At 42.1% G+C, this 23205-nt stretch overlaps 1 protein-coding gene across 3 annotated transcripts in view; it reads left to right on the top strand.

Moving 5' to 3' along the window:
* The window catches only part of TRABD2B (TraB domain containing 2B), a 258160-nt gene that overhangs the window by 147999 nt on the left and 86956 nt on the right, over positions 1-23205 (top strand). For all 3 annotated transcript variants that reach the window (XM_031602107.2, XM_090146636.1, XM_090146637.1), the window contains exon 4: positions 3863-4037. In XM_031602107.2, coding sequence (XP_031457967.1) covers positions 3863-4037 — 175 coding nt within the window. The remainder of the gene's footprint in view (positions 1-3862; positions 4038-23205) is intronic.

Raw genomic sequence — 23205 nt, 5'->3', positions numbered from 1 at the left:
TGGACTGAATTTAGAGCAGTTCCACTGTAGCCAGTCGGGTCATAGCAGGGGAAAAAGTGTTAACCAAAGTTGGTGATGCTAATATGTGTCTAAAAATTATTTTCAGACTGATATTCACAGTTCTGGCATTTTGCCTTTGCCCTGAAAATTTGTACAAATATTAAAAAATGAGTAAACAAGAAAATATACTTAAATATCATCCAGTGTTTATGAAGTTTCAGCTGACCTTTGCAGTACACCCTAACTATTATAAAAGACCCTGCACTGATACGTTTTTCTTTTCTCTTTATTTTCCTTTTCTTTTTTTTTTTTCCCCCTTGGTCTCTTTCTATAGACAAAGCTGACAGCATAACATAGATCTTGAGATATGGCTGATGTGTTTTTTTTCTAAGGTGAAGGGTGTTGTTAGCTCTTTCTTATGCTAATGATTGCAGCAGAATCCCAGTCTCCTTTCAAAGTGTTAGTGGGAAGAGAGGTGTTACTGCTAAGCATCATCTTTGACTTTGGATCTTCCTTGGGGTCTCATCTACAAGATTCAGCCAGTGCCTTCTACATAACATCTGTTCTCACGTCAGAGGGTCTTGCTGTCCCCATTTTACAGGAGGGGTTTTGAGAGACAGGAGGAATAATGCCAAATGCTTCAAAGATATTTAGTGCAGGTTAAGTGCCGAGTTTCCTTTGAAGGTCTAAACCCAAATGACAAGCTTGTGATCATGCAAAAGATTTGTATCACCCATGAGAACAGAACAATTTTTTCAGGGTAGTATCATAGCCACTCCACAACCCTTCCTCTTTCTTCTTCCTGAAGCTCCCACTGACTTCAAAGGTGAAGAATTATGGCCCACATCCCACAGCACTGTGAGCTCGGACGTGTGCAGAGCTTTACCCACACATACATTTCATCAGGGATGCTGACTCAAGTAAAATTACACAGGCTAGGGAGGACGGGTGGTTTTGGGTCTTGACTTTGTTTAGTTCTTGTGTCCTCTCACTTCAAAAACCTGACTAAGAAATGCAGAGTGTACCTAAAGATACCAAGAGTGGCACCTAATGACTGGATTCGCAGTCCAGCTATACTAAGTGTAGTAACCATAGAGCCAGGTGAATATGAATAGAAAAAAGGCAGAGTTACAGCTGATTCAAGCAAACAAATTGTTCTTTCTTTTAAATAACTCTGCATGAAATATATTATTGAGTTTTCATGAGAAATATGGGTATATATACATGAATTGGTTTCTCAAAAAATAGCATTGCTTGTGGAGACTGTACACAAAACCTGTTTTTATCTCTCTTAATGTGCAAGGAAATGTGGAAAGGAAAAGGTAATGTGGAAAGGAAGCATACCTGAGGTGATGTGTGCTTGTCTGCTGCCCCAACTACTGCTTTCTTAGTGAACAGCAAAATAAGAAGCGAGGATTTTCAACACTCCAACCAACCCATTTAATCCTAACTGTGGTTAACAGCTTCCTAATTGCATGCAACTGTTTCTTGACTTCCTGATCCCTGTCTGGTAGTTAGGAATCCAAAGGGTTTCTTAAATCAACAGGAGCAGCTGCCTCCTCGAAGCCACGCATGGTGTATGTCACCGACCATGGAAAGGAGCTGCGATACAGGGAGGAGCAGAGCTGATTAATGGGGCCAGTGTCGTAGCTCAGAGTGTGGTTGCACTACTGTGTACGGCTGTACTTACTTCCATCATTTATCTTCCAGCCTCTGCCACACACACACACGCAAACATACACGCACGCTGTATTTTTTGCAAGTGATTGAGCAGTCATTAGAAACGCAGGAATGCACAAGGTGCAGAGGGATCTGTAGCTGGTGATGTGCCTATAGGGGTAATGCCTCCTTTCATCTCGTTCTTTGGACAAGTATGAGAAACGCTGACAAAATCCAGTCCTTGGTCTGAAATTTATCTCTCTGTCCTTAGCAAACTCTTTCCCACAGAGGGAAAAGAGAGGGGGAAAAAAAAAAAAGAAAAAAAGGTGAGGAAATGGCTGCATTTTGTGGACTCTGTTTTAGGTTTGATAAAGAGAGGAAACAAACTGAATTGAGTGTGGATCTAGGACTGCAAGTGATGGAGCTGCGTGAGCCAAAGGAGGGTTGGAAAAGCCAAGCCAGCCTGGAAAGCCTGGTGGGAGGAGTGACTTAGGGAAATATACCCCAATCCTCAAAGAGTGAGATGCTGGGAGAAGTGTGGAGATTTGGCAAAACAGATTGTATTTGGAAAATCCACATGGTCCATGCAGCCCCACAGGCTACTGCAGTTATGGTGTGCTGTCATTATCTCTGCCCATATGGGAGCATCAGGAGGTGCTGTGCCCATTTCTGGCTCACCCAGCAGGTACAGCCTTTGGTGCAAACCCACAGCAAGGCCTCAGTTTGTCCTTCTGAACAGCTCATGGTGAGAAACCTCAGCTGCCCTGTGCTCCCAACGCATCTGAGGCTGCAGTGGAAAAGCCTTAAGGAGAGCCACTGGGAAGATGAAAGTGAGTTCTCTCGCTAAGGCTTGCTGAAAGCTTTTAGAGAGACAATATGAGTGAGGAATGTGGGAAGAGGCAGAAACTGCTGTGGTAAAATCATATAGTTAAGTGGGAGGGTAAGAGGTGAGCTGAAAAAAAGAAGACTAAAAGCAGGTTTTAAGAAAATGAGTGCATGAATCTGGTATAGTGGAAAACCAGAGGAAGAATTAAAGCAACAGCACTGCTGCATCAAGTATTTCATCACGGTGCTTGAAGGATGTTCCCCTTATGGGCTGTGCATGCAATACCATTACCACTGACTCAGATTAATGCTGGAAATCCTGGCAGCTTTACTTTTACCTGGGGACTGGGAAATCTGAATTTGGGTTTTGCAGCTTAAGCAGCTTTCCAGTGGCGAGGCAGAGGAAATCACCAAAGATGAGGAGTCCTGTGAGCAGTCATCAAGCACTGCCCACTGTAACACACTGCACATCCTGCAGGCTCCTGCATCAAAAAAAAAACAGCTCACCTGTTCTAGTAATCAAAGACTTGTGGTATGGCTGCCCCTTACAGCTTGGGTCTTTGTTTTTTCATGGGCTTGCTCCCCTTACTGCAAAAATCCTAACTATCCCTTGGGTTTTCACCATCCTTCTGTGTGTGTGAACATCACTCCTTCCAAAAAAAGGGACTGAAAGAGCAGCTGGTATGCAATTCCCTTCTTCTCCCCCAAAATATCAGGAATATTTCAGGGATTTTATGTTGTGGAGTTCATGTAGTTCTCTAATGAGATCTAAAGCTGAGAGAAAGGTAAGGAGTTTTATCCTGTTTACATCTTCCTGGTTTTGGATTTGCTGACCTTTCTTAATTGTTTAACTGTTTGGATTGTTAAAAAGCAGCATATACAAGCCAAATCTTGCAGTCCTTACTCAAGGTCATGACCGCCTTGGTTGAGAATGTATTGCAGGACTTGTTCAGGCATGAATTAGCCAATAAACACAACTGGACATGTAGAAAAGAGGTTTTGGTAAGTTGCTCAGGTGTGGCACCTAAAAACTCAGGTTACTGAAGGAACAGAGAAAAATCAAAATGTTCTGTTCAGTAAAAGTTGTAGTCTGCTGTACCCTTCCCAGATACAGACAGGTGCCAGTTACACTAAAGAAAGTTTTTGTCGGCTGGGTTTTTGTTTGTTGGGTGATTTGTTTCTTTTCTTTGTAGAATTAAAGATTATAGAACAAGCTCACATACTGTGGTGAGTTTTTTCAGTGATGCACAGGTGGTTTAAGTAAGGCTGGAGCACAACCTCCAATGTTTCTGAGATTACTTAACTGTTTACAGCTGTCCTTTTAACGAGCCCGTTAGAGCCAGGTGCCTCCAGCTGAGCCTCAGTCTCTCCATTGCAGGTCCCAAACTTCATCAACACTACACTCCCACCCCACGAGCAAGTAACAGCCCAGGAGATAGACAGCTACTTCAGGCAGGAGCTCATCTACAAGAGGAACGAGAGAATGGGCAAGAGAGTGATGGCGCTTTTACGGGAGAACACAGACAAGAGCTTCTTCTTTGCCTTCGGAGCAGGTATGGTGTGAAATGTTCTTTTATTTGGATGTTCTGGTTGGGAGTAAAATGATTTGAATGCTTTGAGATTCTGTTCCTGGTACTGTGGGAAGCTTTCTCTATGGGATTTATCCTTGAAGCAGGAAAGCTTTTGTCTGTGTAAACCTGCTGTGTAGGAAATGAATCTTGTTCAGACAGGTTGTGATTTGGCTGCTCCTGAGCTTTTCATTGGGTTGTCCTGGTAGAAACGTGAAGCTATTAACATTTCTCACACCACTGCGTTCATTCCCTTTCCCAACAAACTCTTAATTTCTCATGTTATGTTTGTGTTGTGGTTGTGTTTGTGGCTGCGAGTATAGGATGTACTTGAAGGGTCTTTGAATTTGCAAGAGTGGGAACACAAGTCTTGCCATGGTAAGGGACTTGTTTGTGGGCTGGGAATCCAGCCCTGGGGTTTCAGACCTTGGGACTTCTGTGCATTTTCTACATGGGTGATTTTGCTGCCTTGGAGTTGCATTTCTGTCAACTGGATGTCTCTGGACCTTGTGCAAGTATGTGAGTTATAAACGTAGCTAAATACTGCTATTTCTAAATCATTAAGGAACATCTGATGTGTCCTTCTGCACGTTCTGACTTTCTCCATGCAGTCTGCAGAACGAAGATGTTTGTAGTACTTCTGTAACAGTATGTGCAGCTGTCCTTTCTCTGGTAATTATTTTGCCTTTGCAACAAAGTCAATGTTTCTGTGTTATAAGAGCATAAATAATAACTGCTTAGGCCCCTTTTCAGCAGAATCCTGAGCAGCAGCTTCAGTGGTTCTTCAGGCTGCCCTGACTTCAAGGCAATTTCAGATTTCTGTGCTGAGAACTGATCTGGTCTTCCTTCTTCTTGCTACCATTTCTCATCTTTAACAGAACTTTGCTTCCCATCCCATGGTTCTTGCTATGAAGTTTAGCAATGAATTGCCTTTCACTACTCACTTTGGTGGGAATTTTGATTAAAGGCTGCAGGATTTAATACAGGTAGATGCATCTTTATGTATTTATTTTTTGAGCGTATCCAGACTGCATTTTTCCAAGCCTATTTTATTTCAGGCTTTTCTCACACTTTGAGGAGTTTTGCTCAATTTCATTTTACTTTTTACAGTAGAAAATACATCACTGTGGCTCATAGTTGAATAGGGATTCATTTTAAAAAAAAAAAAAAAGTTGTCTAAGCCATGGAGCTAGGATTATCAGAGATTACAGAATGTGGTGGTTCTAATATAATTTTCTGTTCAGGAAGCCCCAACCAAGTAGTTACTGAAGCCTGGAGGATAGATGGCACTGTTGCCTTCTTGCCCTCCTCTGTGCCTGCATCTGCTGCAGACATTGGCTTACAGCAGGATCTTAGAGTGGAAAGATCCTAACCCCTGCAGCTATTTGTGTGCACTGGTAACAGAAGTGCAGTTAAATGGGTACTCATTATAGATGGCTCTCCTTAGAAAGCTATTGCTATGGATGGGTGATTTGGGCTTTCACCCCCCTCACCTGTAGCTGAGTGCATCTACTCAGGGCACCTGGGCAGCTTCAGGTGTAAAAGCTGCCATGTAAAAAATCAAGGTCCATTTCATCTTTTGCTGCCTGTTTTTGGCTTTGTTGCAGAAGCTTTTGTCACTGGGTGGTTTCTTTCTGCCAGCTCTGACTCTAACAGGACAGGGCAGATAAATCCTGTGGCATGTACTGAAAACCAGAGCAGGAGAGATGCTGAGGAAAGCTTTTTGTTTTGGGTACTTTGTTCTAGCATCCCTTTGGTCTTCCTTGCTAAAGCCCTCCATCCCTGCAGGCCATTCTCACGCAATTAATTCCTTCTTTCTTCTCTGGGTTATTTTTTTTTTCCTTTATACAGCCAGTACTGAGAGTACTGCTGCATCGTGGGCAGTGTGGTTCAACAGCCTGGGCATCTCGCAGATTGAGGGAGCAGTGGGGGGGGAGGGGGTATGTTGGAACATCAAAGCAAGTTGAGATCAGGACAGATTTTAGAAACACAAAGAGAAATGGACCATTTTTATTTTGTTGAAAAGTTTTTTTGTTCCATTCAGAAATACTAAAACAAAAGTCCTAATTCTAAACTAAGCTTTTTCAGTATTCTGTTTTTTGTTTTTTTGTTTTGTTTTGTTTTTAAATAAGAAATAGACCTCACCAGATTCCCACTCCTACCTTCCTGTGGCATTACTCATACATTAAATTCATTGGAACTGCTCAAACTTCCAATGTATTTCTGTATAAAACACATAAATGAAAATGGCCATTTATTCTTTTCATTTCTTCATCCCCTCCAAGAAAAATACGGGATTTGGGTAAGATGGGGCACAACTCTAACTCCTTCCTATACACTTCAGTCTTTTCCTGCCAGGGCTTACCGTATTCAGGCTTAATGTGGAAATCTCGCCATGCTTGTATTCACACTAACTCTACTCTAGCAGAGAAGCCCAATTTATTGTTTGTGTGGTTAAATGATATTTTTCAGGTAACAGCCCTGCTAATCTTTCTCTCTGAACGAATAAATAGAGTGCTTGAATAAAACAAAAGATTTTGTGCTTGTTCTCTGTTTTGAAAATCCATCATGTACTGTTAGGTGTTATTGATCCATAGTAACAGCGAAGCGCCTCAGCTCTGACATATCCATGTGATTAATAAAGGCCCCATTTACAGTCAAGAAACAGAGATGCAGCCAAGAGCACACGGGCTGTTAAAAAGAGTTAATATTTTGGCAACTAAGACTATACACATGAAGTCAATGTTTAAGAAAAAAATCACTCTGGTTTATTTCATTTTTATGGGCAAATAATTTTCAAGTAACACATATGATAACAGATGGATAAATTTATGTCTGCAGTTAATTTGAAGGATAATTTCCTTAGGATGTTTTACTCAGTTGCATTTCTTTCTTTCTTTTATGAGAGCTGTCAGTTTAGTTACTCAGAGCTGGATTTACTGCTTCAGAAATTCAGATGCTGCTTCAGTTCAAGCTTATTAGCAGCCAAGTCAGTAGGCTTTAGAATGGTTTTTCTGGTTAATTAAAATTTAAAAGAAAAGTTATTTTTTTCTGTGCTGAAATATAAGCACCATAGTGTTTCTTGCAGCAGGATGGGGATGGAGCCATCTATGGGGCTCAGTGCTACAGTGGAGGGAAGGATGCATTCTTCCAGCTGTGGGCAGCCCCTCCATCTGCAGTGCAGTGAAATGACGTGGCCATGTGGGTGACCACAGCTCCCAGTGAAGTCAGTGTGTTTTGCCATGGCTCACCACCCGATCTAGTTGGGCCTCTGTAGTTCAGCTGTAGGCATATGTGGCTGAGATTAGGTTGAAATTCCTGGGATGCTGTGTTGTAGAAGTCTGCATGCTGCCATTAAAACAGAGGAATAATCCTGCTGGGCAGGGTCTGATTCTCTTTTTGTTCCTTCTGCAGGATGATTTTTATTTTTCTGTTCAGAAAGGGTGCATTTCTTCCCTGTTCTGCTGAGATTTTTGTCAGCCAGCATCATCAGTAATGACTCAGGTTGTCCTAAACTAAACTGTTAATAATGCTACATACAGCATTTGCAGCAAGGCTTTGGAGGCTCTCTGGTCAGAATGTTAAATGGTATCTGGGACTTGGAAATGATTTGCAAGTGCTGTGGCTGTGTTTTCACATGCTGGTAAATGCTAAGTCTCTCTAAAGGGTGTGAGAGCACAGCGAGACTACAAAACCCATTCGTAGTCCTCTGCTCCAGCTTTCTCAGGATTTCCAATGGGAATTCCATCACATCTCATTATGGTTATAGAAGATAACAAAGGCAGAAACATTCACCCATCACCTTCTGTAGTTGAGAGTGATCTCCAAGGTGGCTGAGATCATATTTGGTTTGATTCACTACTGAAATGTGCTTAATTTTCTCCACAAACTGTAGAGAATCTGTGTATGCAGCTACTGGTGATGTAACTGTCTTGAATGTTTACCTTTTTATTTATTTATTTAAATAAAGATGGAGGCCATAACTGAGATGGAAGACTGCTGTTGAATTTGGGTGAGAGGAAAGATGGCAGGAGGTGGGAGTCTTTTGTTACTGGAAACCACAGTTGTGTTCAGTAGTTTGGGAAGGGAAACAAAGCCATAGATACTACACACAGCTTGAACATGAACCACTGAGAGGGCCTTTGTGAAAGCTATTAGCACCTGCCACGAGATCTGGCATCCAGGTTCACATATGATACTTGAAAGTGTTTTTTCAGAAAGGAAATGCCTTGAGGCTGACATCCAGCTGCATGCTGAGGACTGGGGATTTACAGATGTTGAATATGCAAATGGCTGTTTTGCACTCCCCGCTGGTGAAGTATTGTGGGCTCAAAGTTACACCCACTGTTGTGCTATTTGAGAATAAACAGCCTCGTGTCGGAAGTACAGTCCTCCTTCTTCCACAAGTTATGCAGCTCTTTGCTATTTCTATTCTTCCTCTTGGTTCCTCAGTAGAATGAAGAAGGAGGGAGGAAAAAAAAAAAGCATGCTTATGGGCTGGGATATAAAGAGACTTTCTCCCCGGGGTCAGACATCCTGGTCCAGCACTGATTAGTAGCGCTGCTGACATCACTGATGCAGTTCTCCGGTTGTCTCAGCAGAGCAAAAGAAGTTGGCGACCAGGAGATGGAACTTGGCAAGCCTACAAAAAAGAAGAAAAGGCTGAATTAACGTTTTGCAGATGCTAGAATTCCCTTCACTTGTGTTTATTTGGGCATCCAGATACCTATACTGACATTGGTCTGTTTTTTGTGTATGAACTTCTATAGTTTTTAAGGTAAAGAATCGCTTTGCTTTTAAAAATATTCTCACATGCTAACTTTGACCAAACCCATGTAATTGAATTTTTTGAAAGTCCGCATTGAACAGGCAGGGTCTGATTCTCTTTTCAGACACTCGGTTGTAAATCAGGATTTGCTCCACTGGGGAATAGCTTGTTCCAAGTGCAAATCCAGCCTGTAGCCTTTTAAAAAAAAAAGCCCAGCGGAACTTTATGTACGTTGATCTTGTATCATATGGAGGTTTGGAAGCCTCTGAATGTTTTCTTTTCACCTGAAGCTTAAGTCAGCACAGAAAGAGCCTGAGCTGAAGAAGCCAAAATAAGCCTGACTCCACTACCTTATTGTGAAAGGGGAAGTGCCATTGTGAAGGCTGATTCCTGCATTTCTGATCTGACAAATTCCTGTAGTATACCAAGACGTTAATCATAAAAACACAGAACAGCATTTGCAGTGGTGAGAGCTATCTTGAGGCTGCTCTCACATGTACCAAGAAAGGTAAGAGACAAAGCAAGTGAAAAAAGAACAGATTCACATGATCTTTGCTTAGGTGTCACAGCCTAAACTACTGAGGGAAGCTGGGCAAGCCCTGCACTCCCTCTGGTCCAATGGAGGCCTCATTCTGCTCATCAAGGAGTCCTGCCTGGCCACTCATCATTGCTGCACTGAAGTGAGTGTCAGCCCAAAGTCCTAACCTTCAAATTTGCCTGCAGACAGTAGGATTTTTATTTCAAGAAGTGCATACATTAATGTCAGCTCTTCTGGGTCATTGACATTTTCATATCATATTTATTATTACATCTGTGCCAAGTTCTACTGTGCAAGTCTAATTCTGCCTGCCTCTCGTGAAAGAAAAAAAAGCTATATTGGCCCCTGCTGTCCTAACATATAGAGATTTTGGCTATCCCGTGTTGCTCCTCAAAATTTGAAATGTAAAAATGTAGATGTAATACAGGAAACTCTCTTTCTGAAACTGCAAATAATCATGAGAGATTTACACCCAGACTTAAACACTCTGCTGAACCGGAATGGGCTTAAACTTGGGGTGAAATGTGCTGGGGGGTTGGAGGGAAGAACATGCAAGAACTTGCAGTGAATCTGCAGGCCACCCTGTAAGCTCTCAGGAGATCAGCAGAGGTCCCGTATAACAAGATTTCATAACAGGAGTGTTGAAACCAAAATATGGATGCCAGACAATTCATCACTTTCAATCCCAAAACCGTCTCCTCAGAAAACTCCCAACCAGATCTAACAGTGTTGTTAGCAAGACTTTAAAGAGGCTATATGGAGAACCCCAAATTGGCAGTGTTCCTCTACCGCTGAGATTTCTGGGGATGCTAGCGTGAAAATGCAGACAGGATACAGATTGCAAAATGTCCAAGGATCTCAACTCAGCTGGGATAAATTTGTGCTTCCTGCAGTGATTAAGATGTTACTGCGCTCAAATGTAGTGCCAGCTATGTGGTTTGTCCCAGAGCAGAAGGAAATCTGGCTTCTCAACTGTGCTTAAATCTAGAACCCGACATGGTAGCACAAATCCCTCATAGTGATTCATGTGGGATCATCTTTCCTGCTTCTGCACCTCCTGCCTGGGTGTGTGCCTCCCACGGTGGAGCAGGGAATCCCCAGGAACTCCTGTGGCTGTACTCCTGCAGCTCTTCTGTCAGAGCATTGGATTGCTGGAGAAGGAGCTGAGAAAGGAATTGGACAGACTGAGGAGCCAGCTTCTACTGTTCGTGCTGTTGGGATTCTGCAGGTTCAAGGTGCTTCGTGCTCGTTTTAGGGGCAAGTTACAGGAGGACTGTGCAAGGAGGAAGGATTGGTGATCTTGATGGATTGCGAAGACAGGGCACAGTTGTTGGCTAGAGATGTTCTGCAAAAGATACAAAAGTGAAAGTCTTAAAAAGCCTAGTTGTAAATTATGGGGATTTCTTGAGAATTTTTACTGGTACGGAAACTGGGTCTGGAAATCTCATTAAACTGGGTGTTCTTGAGAGAGTTCCAGGATTTCTTGGTCATGGTTGTGCCAGGAATACCATCAGAGCAAACTTGCTGAGAAAGGATTTATGGATTTGGGATCAGATCCTATTCTCAGTGAATTAATGGTAGCTCTGCAGCTGACAGCAAGGTGACAGGCATATGCACCTGGATGAGACAACGTTTATTTATCATTCCAGTCCTTTAATCTAGGCTGTTACTTTCACATTACTGGAAAATATCAATGCCCTCTCTCTTTATAAGCCTATTAAATCCCTTTTCCATTGTAGTTTTTCTCTGGTAGATCACAAGAGACGTGTCAAGAAAAAGAAAATGTGTGCAGTATACCTCTGCCCAAAATAAATATTTAAGTATCAGAAATGTAAAGGGAAGATAGAGTTACTTAGAGAGGCAGAAGGGAAATAATTAGGGCTCTAGCCAGCACGAGGGGATGTCATAAACTTCAGTTATTCAAAACACAAACTCTGCCACTGTTCGCCCATTTTATAGCGGCATGGAGAAAGCATCAAGGATCTGTTGGACAAAATTGCTTTGGTGGCAACTAAAGTGGGCTGAAGCCCAAGTCCAATAGCTGAGCTGCCATCTGAAATCAGAAGAAGGTTGGTTTTGTGCTCAAATCTTGGATTCCTTTCTGCTCTTTGCTAGAGACCTAATGAAACATCAGTCTACTCTAGACCGATGGGAAGTGAGAAGCAGCTCCAGTCTATGGAAAATGTTGATGATTTTAAAAAGATTAATAATGAAACTTGAGAATACAAAAGGTCTTAGTGAGACCAGATAATACTGGTACACTTGCACCATAGTGGTTTTGGTAGAAGCTCTGGAGCTGTGGCTGTTGCAAGTCCACCGGTGGCTGGCTTGGATGTAGCCCTGGAGTTCTTGCTCTTGGCAGACCATTTTTCTTGGTCTGTGAGCTAGAAAATGATACAAATGTCTTCAGAGCTACCAGGCTTTACTCCTGTGTACTTCCAGAGAGGCAGTGAGAATGAGGAGTCAGTTGAATAACCAGAAATCCACATGAATGTGTCTTCGATCTTCTTCTGTTTCTCTGGAAATATTCACTGAGTTTTCAGAAGTACTTTGATAAATTGTTATTCACCACCCAATGGCCATTCTGCCAGAGAACTTGCAAACATGCTTTAATTTAAATGCTAATGATTAGGTGGAGCACAGCTGTGGCTCTAACCCTTTGCAGAAGTGAAATCTCTGCCATTATCCAGGAACAATGTTGCAAGACTTAAACTTATGTGACATATCTAAAACACATAATATGAGTACTTTTAGTATAATTCATACTTTATTATGGCAAATACCTTAAACACTGAGGTTTGTAAACTTAGAAAAATTGTATTTATACACAGAAGGGAGCTGGAGCTGAGACTCAAGTACTATCACTGGGTTAACTCAGTATGAAACTCTGTACCAGTCCTCAATATTTTTACAGAATTCACATTCATTTTGCATTTTTCCTTGAGGTGTTTGAGGTATAGTGAAACTGCTGTGAGGTTCTTATCACTTAGCAATCTGGTCTGGTTCCAGCTGTAAATTTTGCAGTACCTCTCACTGGGAGGATTGGTTTAAAAGTAACAGAAATCTGCCAAAGAAATAAAGACTTCGCTATTGATATCAATGCTATTTTTAATCTGGTTTCCTAAGGAAATGAGGCTTAAGCAATCATGGTGTTTGTGAGTGTATACATATAGGTGTGTGCGAGTGTCTTTTACCCTTGTAAATTTTTAGTCTGTTGGCTGAAGATAACACAACTTGTCAGATGGCTTAGAGTCTCTAAGATAATGTGTTCTGACACGCATCATGAAAATTGGATAGAGGAAAAGGTAATCCATAGTGCTCATCCACTGAAAGAGCAAAACACGAGCTAAACTTTCGTTAGACCTCAGAAAATCCCTAAGGAAAGAGGAGGTGAAACGTTTCTGTAGGCAGTGGAACTTTGTTGGTTTATCTGCACGCAGGAGGACACTGAATGAAGTACATTAATTGGTCATGATGTGGTTTGAAGAGAGCAACCATGTTTAGAGAAAAATAATTATCTGGAGTATCTCAGGATCCACATATTTTCTCTGGGCTGTGCTCTCATGAAGTGTTCATTCTCTCAAGGCCACAGCAATATTAGGTAGCAGATTTGTAAATGTGACCTAGGTATGGCTCCAGGACTCTATAAACCTAATGATTCATGGGCACTCAAACTGTGCAGCCTCACTACTGCTAATTGGTCAAATGTGCCATCAACCATGCCCAAAAATGTTCTTAAGTAGGAAGGGGTGAAAAGAGCATCAGAAACTCTTAGCAGTCCAAGAGGCAGCCTGGGGCGACGTTCCTGTGTGCAGAGTTCAGGAACACTTGAAGGTTGTTCCCTTGAGACCTGAAATGGCTCATTGGCAATCGGGAACAAATTTGAGAAACAAAGAAAGGATTAAACCATGAATTGTCAAGCAAGCAGGCTTGCAGCCTTGGTTAATCAGAGAGGTGGTTGTCGATTCGCATTTGGCAAAGGTGTGCAGTAAGCATGGGGATGGGGGATAGTACTTGAAACCTTTCCAGAGCGAAATACAGATGTGTCAGAAAAGCTAATCCAGAGTTGGTTCTTAAACTATTTTTTTAAACTTGAGATTCTTGAAGACTGTCTAGTATCTTGGTAACAGCAGTAATTGTTAGGGGTGGGATGCTCCCTCTTGAACTATAGGTATCTGAAAATTCAGTGCATCTTCTTTGTAAGATCATCAGATTCCTTCCACCCGTGAATCTCTAGAGAACAAATCCTCCCACTTATCTCAGATACATATTTTAAGATGGAAGAAACTGCCCTCAAGAGACATCATTCCACTGGCTGCAGAGGAAACGTAAAAAACTGACCTCCAGCAAATGCTTGACTTTCACATGAATAGAATTAGTTGGACTCTGAGAGCAGGAGTCAAGAATTCAGTGTCCTGTCCTTACCTCTATCTGACCTTGAGCAAGATGGTCTGCGTATTAAGACCTCCCAGAATCAAGGTTTCTGTTGCAGTCGATGGAAGTGCCTTGTTCTTTCTAAGCAAGCAGAAAGCTGACCCAGGAGTGGACCTAGAGCTTTGTGTCCTCTCTTGGAAAGCACCTTGGTACTCTAGGGGCAGAGGAAAGCCTGCTGCCACCAGCCCTGGAAAGGCTGGGATCCTTGTTGTGGGAATGGGGGAGCTCTTAATCCCCATTGTAGCACCAAGCAGGCACAGTTTTCAACTCTTAACATGTGAGGTAATTCAAGCCCAGTGTTGGCCTACCCTTTTGTTCACTCTTGAGATAATTTGTTACCCACAGTCCTCAGAGCAGACTTCCCATCTTCATTTGCACAGAAGAGAGGGACTCTAACACATGGAAAGGTGAAGCTTGTCCATCATTCCTCAGCAGGGAATGCAAGAAAGCTGTTCCTAGGGCAAGTGCAATCATTCATCTGACTGAAAGTGCTTCTTTTTTTTTTTAAAAAAAAAAAAAACAGAACCATGTTCTATCCATCAGTAGGGTTATCCCTCTTGTGAGGTACAAAGCAAGCAGCCAAAACCAAAAGAAAATGTTTTGACATACCATGTGTTCGGTCTTCACTGTTTGCTTAAAGCAGCAACCAGGCCAAACGAGTTAAGTGCTGCCAATGAGACACGATTCAGGCCTTGAGACCCTTTGCAGCTTTCTGACATGACTTGTCTTGTTGCATGCAAGGCTTGGGGAGAGTGGAAATTGGAAGGTGTGTGGGTGGCTTTCTGCTTTGTTTTCTTTGGTATTTCGAAGAGACGTACCAGACGGTGTCCCCTGTGGAGTCCACTCACCACGTCTGTAGCATTTATTCAGCATCTCCTTGAAACGCCCGAATCTCAGAAGTTGTCTTTCTGAATTTACATTTGCAGTTCAATCATCTCCCACACAATAAAAGCTCCAGTGTTGGCCTGCTTGTAACTCCTGCGCTGGGCAGCGCTTCTGTCAGAAGGGAGCCCGTCCTTCCAGCATTTGTGTTTTTCTTTATACCTGCCAATCACACCGCTTGCCTTTGCCTAAAGTTTGTTGTCTTTGCAGTTGGTCACAGCGTGAGCTACCAAAAACCTCACTGAGCTTGACGGGGTATTCTGTTAGCCTAACCCTAACACACGATCCTGCACCTCCCCGGCACACAAAGGGCCTTTTCAGCGACCCACCGCAGCTCAAAGATTTCATTTCACATGTTACAATTAATCTGTATTTATTGCCACTTATCTTAAATGGCTAACAATATCAAGAGTTTAAAAAGTGCTTTTAATGTCAAACTGGGTCAATTAAAACTCTACTTAAAATATTTGCAGAACTTCTACCCTGAAAATTGCCCCCTCGGTCCGCTGGTAAGCGAAATGTTTTAAACAAATACACGCAGCTTGAGGAGTCTGACATTTGGTAAGATTCCCCTTGATATTTTAGCAGAATCCAGCATCCATTTCCTTACTTCTGCATTCTCTTGCTTTTTTTTTTTTCTTCTTTTTATAACAAGGGATGCTTTTTTAGGTAGTCAGAAATATTTGAGAGAGCTTTAATTGGTTTTAAAATAAATAATAAAAATGAAATGGTCTCGTTTGGCCCTCAGAGTTTTGAGGCTGTTTGATGGATTGATCTTATCTCCTGGAATTTCATCCCCTTCCGTGGACTGTAATTGCTTGTGTTTAAACCTGAGCTTTAAACCGTGGGTAGGAGATAATTATTTTTTTAAAACCCTTTCACTATTGTATGCTGACACAGGAAATAAAGCAGTGGAACGGTGAATATTAAGAAGTTAAGTAATGAAAGTACTCTTGTTACTAGTGTATGTTTGGTCTTGTTGAAGGCCGAAGATGCCTTTACTGTGAAGATGAAGAAAGAATCTTTTTCTTCTCCTTGAAGAGCCTCCAGCTCAGCTTATAGGATGTGAAATAAGAGCTGTTGTGCTGCCCATGGTAATTCTGAACTCTCTCATAGCGCAGCCGTGGTTGCACTGTGTTAAGATGCTGATGTGCATCACACAGAGCACACGCAGGAGGCACCCATGGGTAGAGCTCGGTTGCATTGGATGCAGTGGATTCGCAGTGTAAGTGAGATCCCAGGCAAGGAGAATTAAATGCCTGAGCTGAAGGTCTGTCCATGTGGAGCCATTTGGACTTTAAGCTCTGATCCTCAAACATTCGCACTTTTCCATGAGCAGTGACATTAATGAAGCTTGGTTTCCTATGGTTTTAGGTCATTTGCTTGGATTCCCAGAGGCCTAATAAAGTTTGAACTGTAACTGAGGCGTTTCTGTTAATTAGGGCATTTGTATTATCTTTATGGGTCTCTGATTTCCCTAATAAGGCTCACCCTGCAACTTTTTCTTCCACAGGAGAGATCAGCAAGTCTCTATCCAGTCATCTATTTTCATAAAATGTATAGGAAGGGACTGTCTTGGAGACAGTTTCTCTTCTGTCTAACAGATTTGAAATTTGCCTGTGGGTTCAGAATCCTTGAGGGGAGATCATAAAGTCAAAAGTCTGTACACAGAGGGACAACAGAATCCCGTAAGCCTCATGTTCTTTGGAAACAAGGTTAAAATGAAATTGCCATATTTATGTAGTGTAAATATTGCACAACTTGAAGCCACCAAATGGTTTTGATCATTTCCTTAGTCACTTGTACAATATCTAATTAAACAAATCTGACTTTCCTAAGCAATTTAAGCCGCATCTTGAACTCTTCTTGTGTAAGACAACATGAGAAAAATACTACTTTGCTTCTTGCCTCCCATGAAAAGGGCATGATTATGTCATTTTGAGGAAAGCATTGTTCTTGGGGTTCTGTGTTCTATTGAATGCAAAGATATTGGCTTGGGGATATGTTTTCATTGCTTGCTAGTTGTTGACTTTGTTATTCTTTTTGGTTCTAGTCTTAACGAAAGTATCAAGAAGCCAAATTATGCTGACTAATTGCATCCTAAGAGTGACAAAAAGCACAAAGTTAACAGCTTGCAAACAAACCATAGGCTGAAGTCTGTTCACAGATTTTTTTTTTTCCTTAAATGCTTGCATGCAGGAGTTGTGCAAATTTCCTACAATTGCTGTCATTGTCAGATTACAGATGTTGTGTTTGGAGCCTTACTGGACCTGATTAGTTTATGTTCTCTTTTGATCTGACAAAAACAACTGTCTCTGGAAAGGATCGGGTTTGAGATCTTTTTGAAGGCCATTGCCTTTGGCAGTGTCGATCAAATTCTTACAGACTTATCCTGGACAAGGAAGAGTACTTTAGACAGATGTCATTCATTTCTTTGAGTTCCTTAAAGAACCATTTAGGGAGTGTATGTTAATATTCAGAGCTTTCTTGTCTGGAGATACCAAAGCGCTGTGGCCGGCTTCACCGGAGTACTACATGAAATTTGGTGGCACGTAGAGTAAGGCTGGAAAGTAGCTGCAGTTCCTGGTAAGATGGCTAGCCTAGTTTTACACATCTGTTAAGAGCATTTGAACCCATAGGCTAATTTCCCTTGAATGTGGTGGAAGGTGGAAGTTTCACAGGGTTATGTTCCTCTATGGAAAGAGGTGGCTTTGGCAGAAGGAGGAATTTTCTGTTAATGTTCCTGGTCAGGAAAAGGCTGTGATGTAAACTCCAACTCACTCCTTCCTAGAAACTGGAAAAAGAGCTCATTCTCCAAACAAATCCATTACAAAACACATTTTTCTGGTTTCACTGATCAGGAAAAAATTCTGTATCTTAATGGCATTTTCTACCAAACTTCATGCTCAGGATATTGCAGACTGTCAAATGTTAAACTGTTTCCATTAGATCCAGATGACGAAGTAGACGTTGCCATAATTTGGCCATAACAAGGGAGGTGCCAGATTGAGCCTCAGCAAGGAGGCAACAGTGCAAGGACTGGGTGAAGCATCCTCCAGGCATGGGCACCAGTCTGGAATTAGTAAAATAGAAACTCAGTTGTGTTGACAGTTTCTTCCTGCTGGGTGAGAGAGGGAAGTAAATACAAGAAAATAGAACTTCTGCCTTAAAAAGGAAAGGAGCTATGTTAAGAGCAGGCTAGTTATTATGCTGGATCGTTGTAACTGTGGGAAAATGTCACAAGAAAGTCTACCTAAGCACGTTTGCTTTTTTTTTTTGTTAATTCTACACTGTTGTGTGTAAACAGGCAATGATGGATTGTGCTGAATTTCAGTGCATAGTATCAAAAAGAGCTGGATTTAATTGTCCTGTGCTTATTGTACAACAGGAATGAATTATGAGCCACTTTACAGCATCTCCAGTGAAAGTGATTATCAGCACTGCTCCTTGCCAGAGATATAACTCTGTCAAGCAGACTCCCTCCTCTCTTGGGTTCTCTGGAAAAAGCTCGTGAATCTGCTGTCTCCTGCCAGTTAAAGCTTGGGGTGAAACACAAAACCGAAAGCTGCCAATAGCTATATATTCAGTTCAGATGTAGGAATTTCTTATTCTGTTTTGTTTTTTTTTCCTTTTTTCCCTTGAGTGGAAGATCAGTCAGGCTTTTTGGAACATGCAACTGAACTAGTGCAGCAGAATGTTTTCCCAGTTGATTGCTCTTTTGATTCTGTAGGTGAGCAGCGTGATTGAGAAGACTTGGCTGTTGGCTTTAATTAGCTTTGACCTGGTCTTGTACGCACTTAAAGTACGATTAGTCGTTGTGCCATGGGAAGGCTGCCTTCACCCCTACACAGCCAGCCATCTCTCATAGCTGTTCTCACACTGCTCCTCCCTGCAATACTCGGATAACCCCAGAAATAGGTTTAAGCTGAGACAGATGTATAAAAGGAATGCTATGAGCCCTGCCCCCGAGACGGGGCAATAACTCATCTGCAGAAGAGCTGGAAGTTGTGATCTTCACGTTTTGTATTGATTACTGTGGCATAATAAAGGACAGTAGGATGAGATGTAGGGACCATAACCTTGCCTGCTAGAAAGACAGGAGGGGACACCGATCATCCCCTGTGCGAGGTTGCAAGGGGATTATCTGTCTTAAGATTTATTTAGATCTGCACGACGATTTTCACTGCCTCAAGGAGAGCTGGCTTTGGGGAGGTGTGGGTCCTGTCCCTTCTGCTGGCAGGCTTCTTGTGGCTGCAGGCTTCCCCATTGCAAACAGACATTTCATTCCTGTATGCTCAGGTGTTTCTGTTCCTGGGGATAGCCCAGATAAACAAGTTAAACAGCACGCAGATAAGGATGTGCGTGCAACTTCTTATAAACAGGTGCTCATCTGTACTCCTCCATCTGAATAGATTTCACATTGCTTTATGGACAGGCCTACAATTGCCAGAAAGTTTATTCTTGAAAAGAATTAATAACAATAGTATAAAATGCAGTTGTAAAAAGCTGTGGATTCTAATAGCACTACTAGGTAGCGTGTGCAATTCACTCAGCTATGAGCGAACAAATGGTAACTTCTAGCTGTGGTAACACTCATGGCAGCACTCCCTGGGCTGCAAACTGCCCTGCTAATTAATAACAGCTAAGAACAGAGGTTATGTGGCATGTCATAGTGACAGGTCATGTGTTAGGAGAGGATTGATTGTGGTCATGTCTTCTATACGTGGAGAACGCTTCTGGATTCTCTATGTAACTATACTCATACATTTTAGTAGATCTGCTGTTTAACGCACGAATGAGAGACAATTCCTTCATTTCTTCCACTCTGTCATCAAATGATTTGTTCTCCAAGTCAGAGGAGCATCAGCTGTGACAAAGACAATTTGGGGAAGAAGGACTTGGTAATTCACCATTTGGTCACTGACAGAGAAGTCAGAATGCTGACCAGAGTGGCTGAGCAAGCTGTAGAGTTCGAGGACTGAGTGAGCCTTCGTGGGGTGGGGAGCTGTGGGTGGCCACTTGTCCAATTATCCATAAGTAAGCCAGAGCTTCCCCTGGGAAGAACTGGATGACAGCCTTGTGACAAAATAGTCCCTTGGTCCAGAATGCCAATTCAGGATGACTTCTTCCAGCAATATAAGGAACAGCTTCTAAAAGAAAAAAAAAATCCTGGTAGGATTAATATTCTGATGCAGTGAGACTATTAACTTTTTCCCTTGGCAGATAGCTTGTGATGGATAGCATAAATTCATTTTGAATGTGGGAAACAGAAGTTCATGTCTATACCAGATGCTGGAATTAATAGAGGGAAGTGAACACTTGTGGTTGGAGTAATGCTGCAGGAAGAGCACGGGGATGGACAGAGCATCCCTCAGAAAAGGTGTTGTTTCAGAGCCATCGCTGTATAGTCATCACCTCTTGCAACTATTTTGATTGCATGGTACTGCTCATTTTAGGATTCAGTACACGTGGATCCAAGGGCTAGATTTTTAACTACCCAAAATTGTAAGACAATTTCTCTTCAGTCAAATTGAAGCCAAGTGCCCAGTAACCAGACTGTGCTCAAGCCTGGATTTTCAAAGGCCAAAGCCCTTAGACAGCACTTCTGAAAATCTGGCTGAATTTCAGTGCAAGCTTGGCTTTAGAAACCCTAAACTTTGAGCACAAAGGGATAGACTGTCTTGTAAGTTCATGCCTTCATTAGGAGGATCCAAATCCTATTGATTTCAGCATATATTATGGCTGGATCAGATCTGTCAGTGAGTGACCTCTGAGCACCATGCTTAAAGCTCTGTCAAGGCGACGGAGCAGCAGCCCCAACAGCAGGAATGTGGGATGGTGAGAGGTGAAGAAGGGACATCCTCTTCTCATTGACAGACTTTCCCATAATAGAAGAAGGGGGGAAAAAAGCTTGGTAAGTCAAGTGGCTTGATTCATAAGTGAGCTTGCTCTAAAGTAAACACAATGCCGTATGTGTCTCATTTGCCAATGAGATCATCTGTTTCTTTGTTAGGAGGGAAAAATCTGCTTCCCTTCCAAGTCCAGGGCCACTCAGGCAATTTACATGAACAAATAAAAATGAGGTTTAGCAGCCCTAAATAAATAAAATACAACTCTAAGTGGCCACCAAAGAACAGAGCTCCTCGAGTAGAATAGAGCTGGGCCTGGAGCCAGATGGCTGCCGTTCGCCATGCCTGCTTATGATTCCCAATCCAAGTACAGCTCAGATGCTTGTTGCTGAAGTCATTTATGGCTGTAGCAAAACATATATTGGGAGATAAACAAGCTATGCTAGAGATGAACAGCAGGGCAGAGAACATAAAGTAAATCTGTGCTTCAGTCATGGTCTTTACAGAAAGTTATTGGACTCCTGCCAGTGCAGCATGGATCTAAGCTGATAAAAGCAATGAATATTCATCACTTACCAGAAAAGCCATCCGGATGCCTCTTCTGCCAGCTGCAGCCTGTAGTCATTCAAAAGTCATTCAGTTAAATGGAGTCATTTCCAGTTTTCTCCTTTTTGAGGTTAGGATCTGGTCATGCCTTAGCTCAGTGCTTCTAACCAGGGGCAGGTGGATGGAATATTACCATGGACTCAGTTAACGTGTAAAAGCTCTAAGTGGCTTTGGTTCATTGCTGTATCCTCAAATGAGTTAGCTACCTAAACCGTGGGCATTTTATCAGTAGCCAACAGAAGGGAACACTTCCAAACTTAATTTACTTGTCAAAGTTCTTCCCAGTTCTTTATGATGCCAAATGAGCCTCTGTTAGCAGTTCACTGCTTCCTTTGACAACAAAAGAAGACAACACAACCGGTTTAAATTAAGCACCTAATGTTTAAAGGGATAGTTCTAGATGTTCTGGATGGGACTAATCTCTCTAAGACTTTGGTAGGAGTTTGATCTATACTTAGTTATCTCTTTGCTGTTTGAAAATCGTTCTATGCAATCTGATTTTTGGATGAAAGGTAGCTAGCCACGTGCCAAATTCTTTCTTTGTCATTGCCACTGCATTGCTGAGAAGCAGGCTCATGGCTTCTTACTGTATATTCTTGCCATGATGGAGCTGCTGTGCTGGCAAGCTGTGCTGGGGCTGCTTTCAGTTCTTTTATGTACTTATTTATTTGCTCAAGGTTCAGGAGGAAGTCAGTTTTGACAGCCCTATCAAACCTCTGTTCAGATTCATGCTGTATGTTTAAGTAAGTAATGTTAGATCCCATCATTCTCCTTCGCCGCACTTTTTTTTAACCTTTTTTGCCCCTGTCTGTTTTGTGCCTTTACCCTCTCTTAAGAAATAATTAAAAAAATAAACAACAAAACCTGAACACTCAGAGTGCAGTGTTTGGCTGTATACATAAGCTGAAATGAATGTAAACCGTGCCAAAGTGCTTATTGGTGAGTACTATTAAACCAATAAAATCTTTCAGAAGTTCAGTTATTACAGTATACATGAAATGGAAGTGGAAGTCGTGGGCTGTAACCTATGCACAGAGCGAGAATGGAGTGAATGTTGATGTGGAAGCGAGAGCACGATGCTAAAAAGTCCATTGCTTCACATCTGGGTGCATCTGGCCTTCGGGTTTCCCATCTGCTCAGCTCAAGAATTGCCATGAATGCATATTTGAGTTAGTTATTCTTGCCTGCGGTTCAGCAGATGGGATATACTTGTTCAGGGCTATTTTTAGGAGTATTTTTTGTATCAGCCAGTTGTTTTAAATGTCAAGACCTGGAATCGTGGTAGCTGACTCCAGGTACTTTAGCACAGTCATTTTATCAAGTGTTCAGACACTGTAGATTTTCTCATTTGTATCTCAGGAGTAGGAAGTATGCCTCTCCAGAGTAAGGTATAACTCTCATAGGAGATTTATCTCACTCTCAAAGTGTCTGTCTCTCTCCATTGACTAGAAAGGGGCCCAAGTAAAGTGTGTGTTTAGAGACATAAGGTTAGTTGAAATGAGGGTCGGTAATTGGTATGTCCCAAGCACCTTACAGGGAGACCAAAACAGTATAATTCTTTTCTAGTTGACAGATAAGGGACTGAACTAATATGCCCAAAGCAAAACAAAGTTTGCAGCAGATTTAGGAACTGGTCCTGAGTGTTCTGAAGTCCCGTTTTGGTCTTAACCATTTGTTCACCATTTGTGCTGCACAGTGCTAATGTTTTACATCCTCCCTTCCTCTAACAAAATACATATATTAAAATCTGTATGGTAGTGTACCTTAGAAATATATTTCTGTAGCACTGTAACGTGTATATACATCTGCACTTCCCTGAAGCCAAGGTACCAGGTGGGCATTACTGACACGCAGTTTTTCACAAAGATGCTCATAGGGCCAACCCAGCTATGGCTGATGTTGAATTGGAAAAAGTCCACTGAGAGTTACTGAATCGACCTGGCTCAGGAAGGCTATGAGCTGCAGGAGGCTGGAAACTTTTTCACTAGACGTTTTCATTGACCATCAGCAGAGGTGGGATGATGGGTTGAATGGACCTTTATTGTGATCTAGTACTTCTGCCCTTTGTTTGTTACG

Source organism: Phasianus colchicus, chromosome 9 (genome assembly GCF_987193195.1).
Source record: "Phasianus colchicus chromosome 9, bPhaCol1.hap1.1, whole genome shotgun sequence".
NCBI lineage: Eukaryota > Metazoa > Chordata > Aves > Galliformes > Phasianidae > Phasianus > Phasianus colchicus.
The sequence above is the reverse complement of the archived record's forward strand: the minus strand, read 5'-3'. Positions and strand labels throughout refer to the sequence as shown.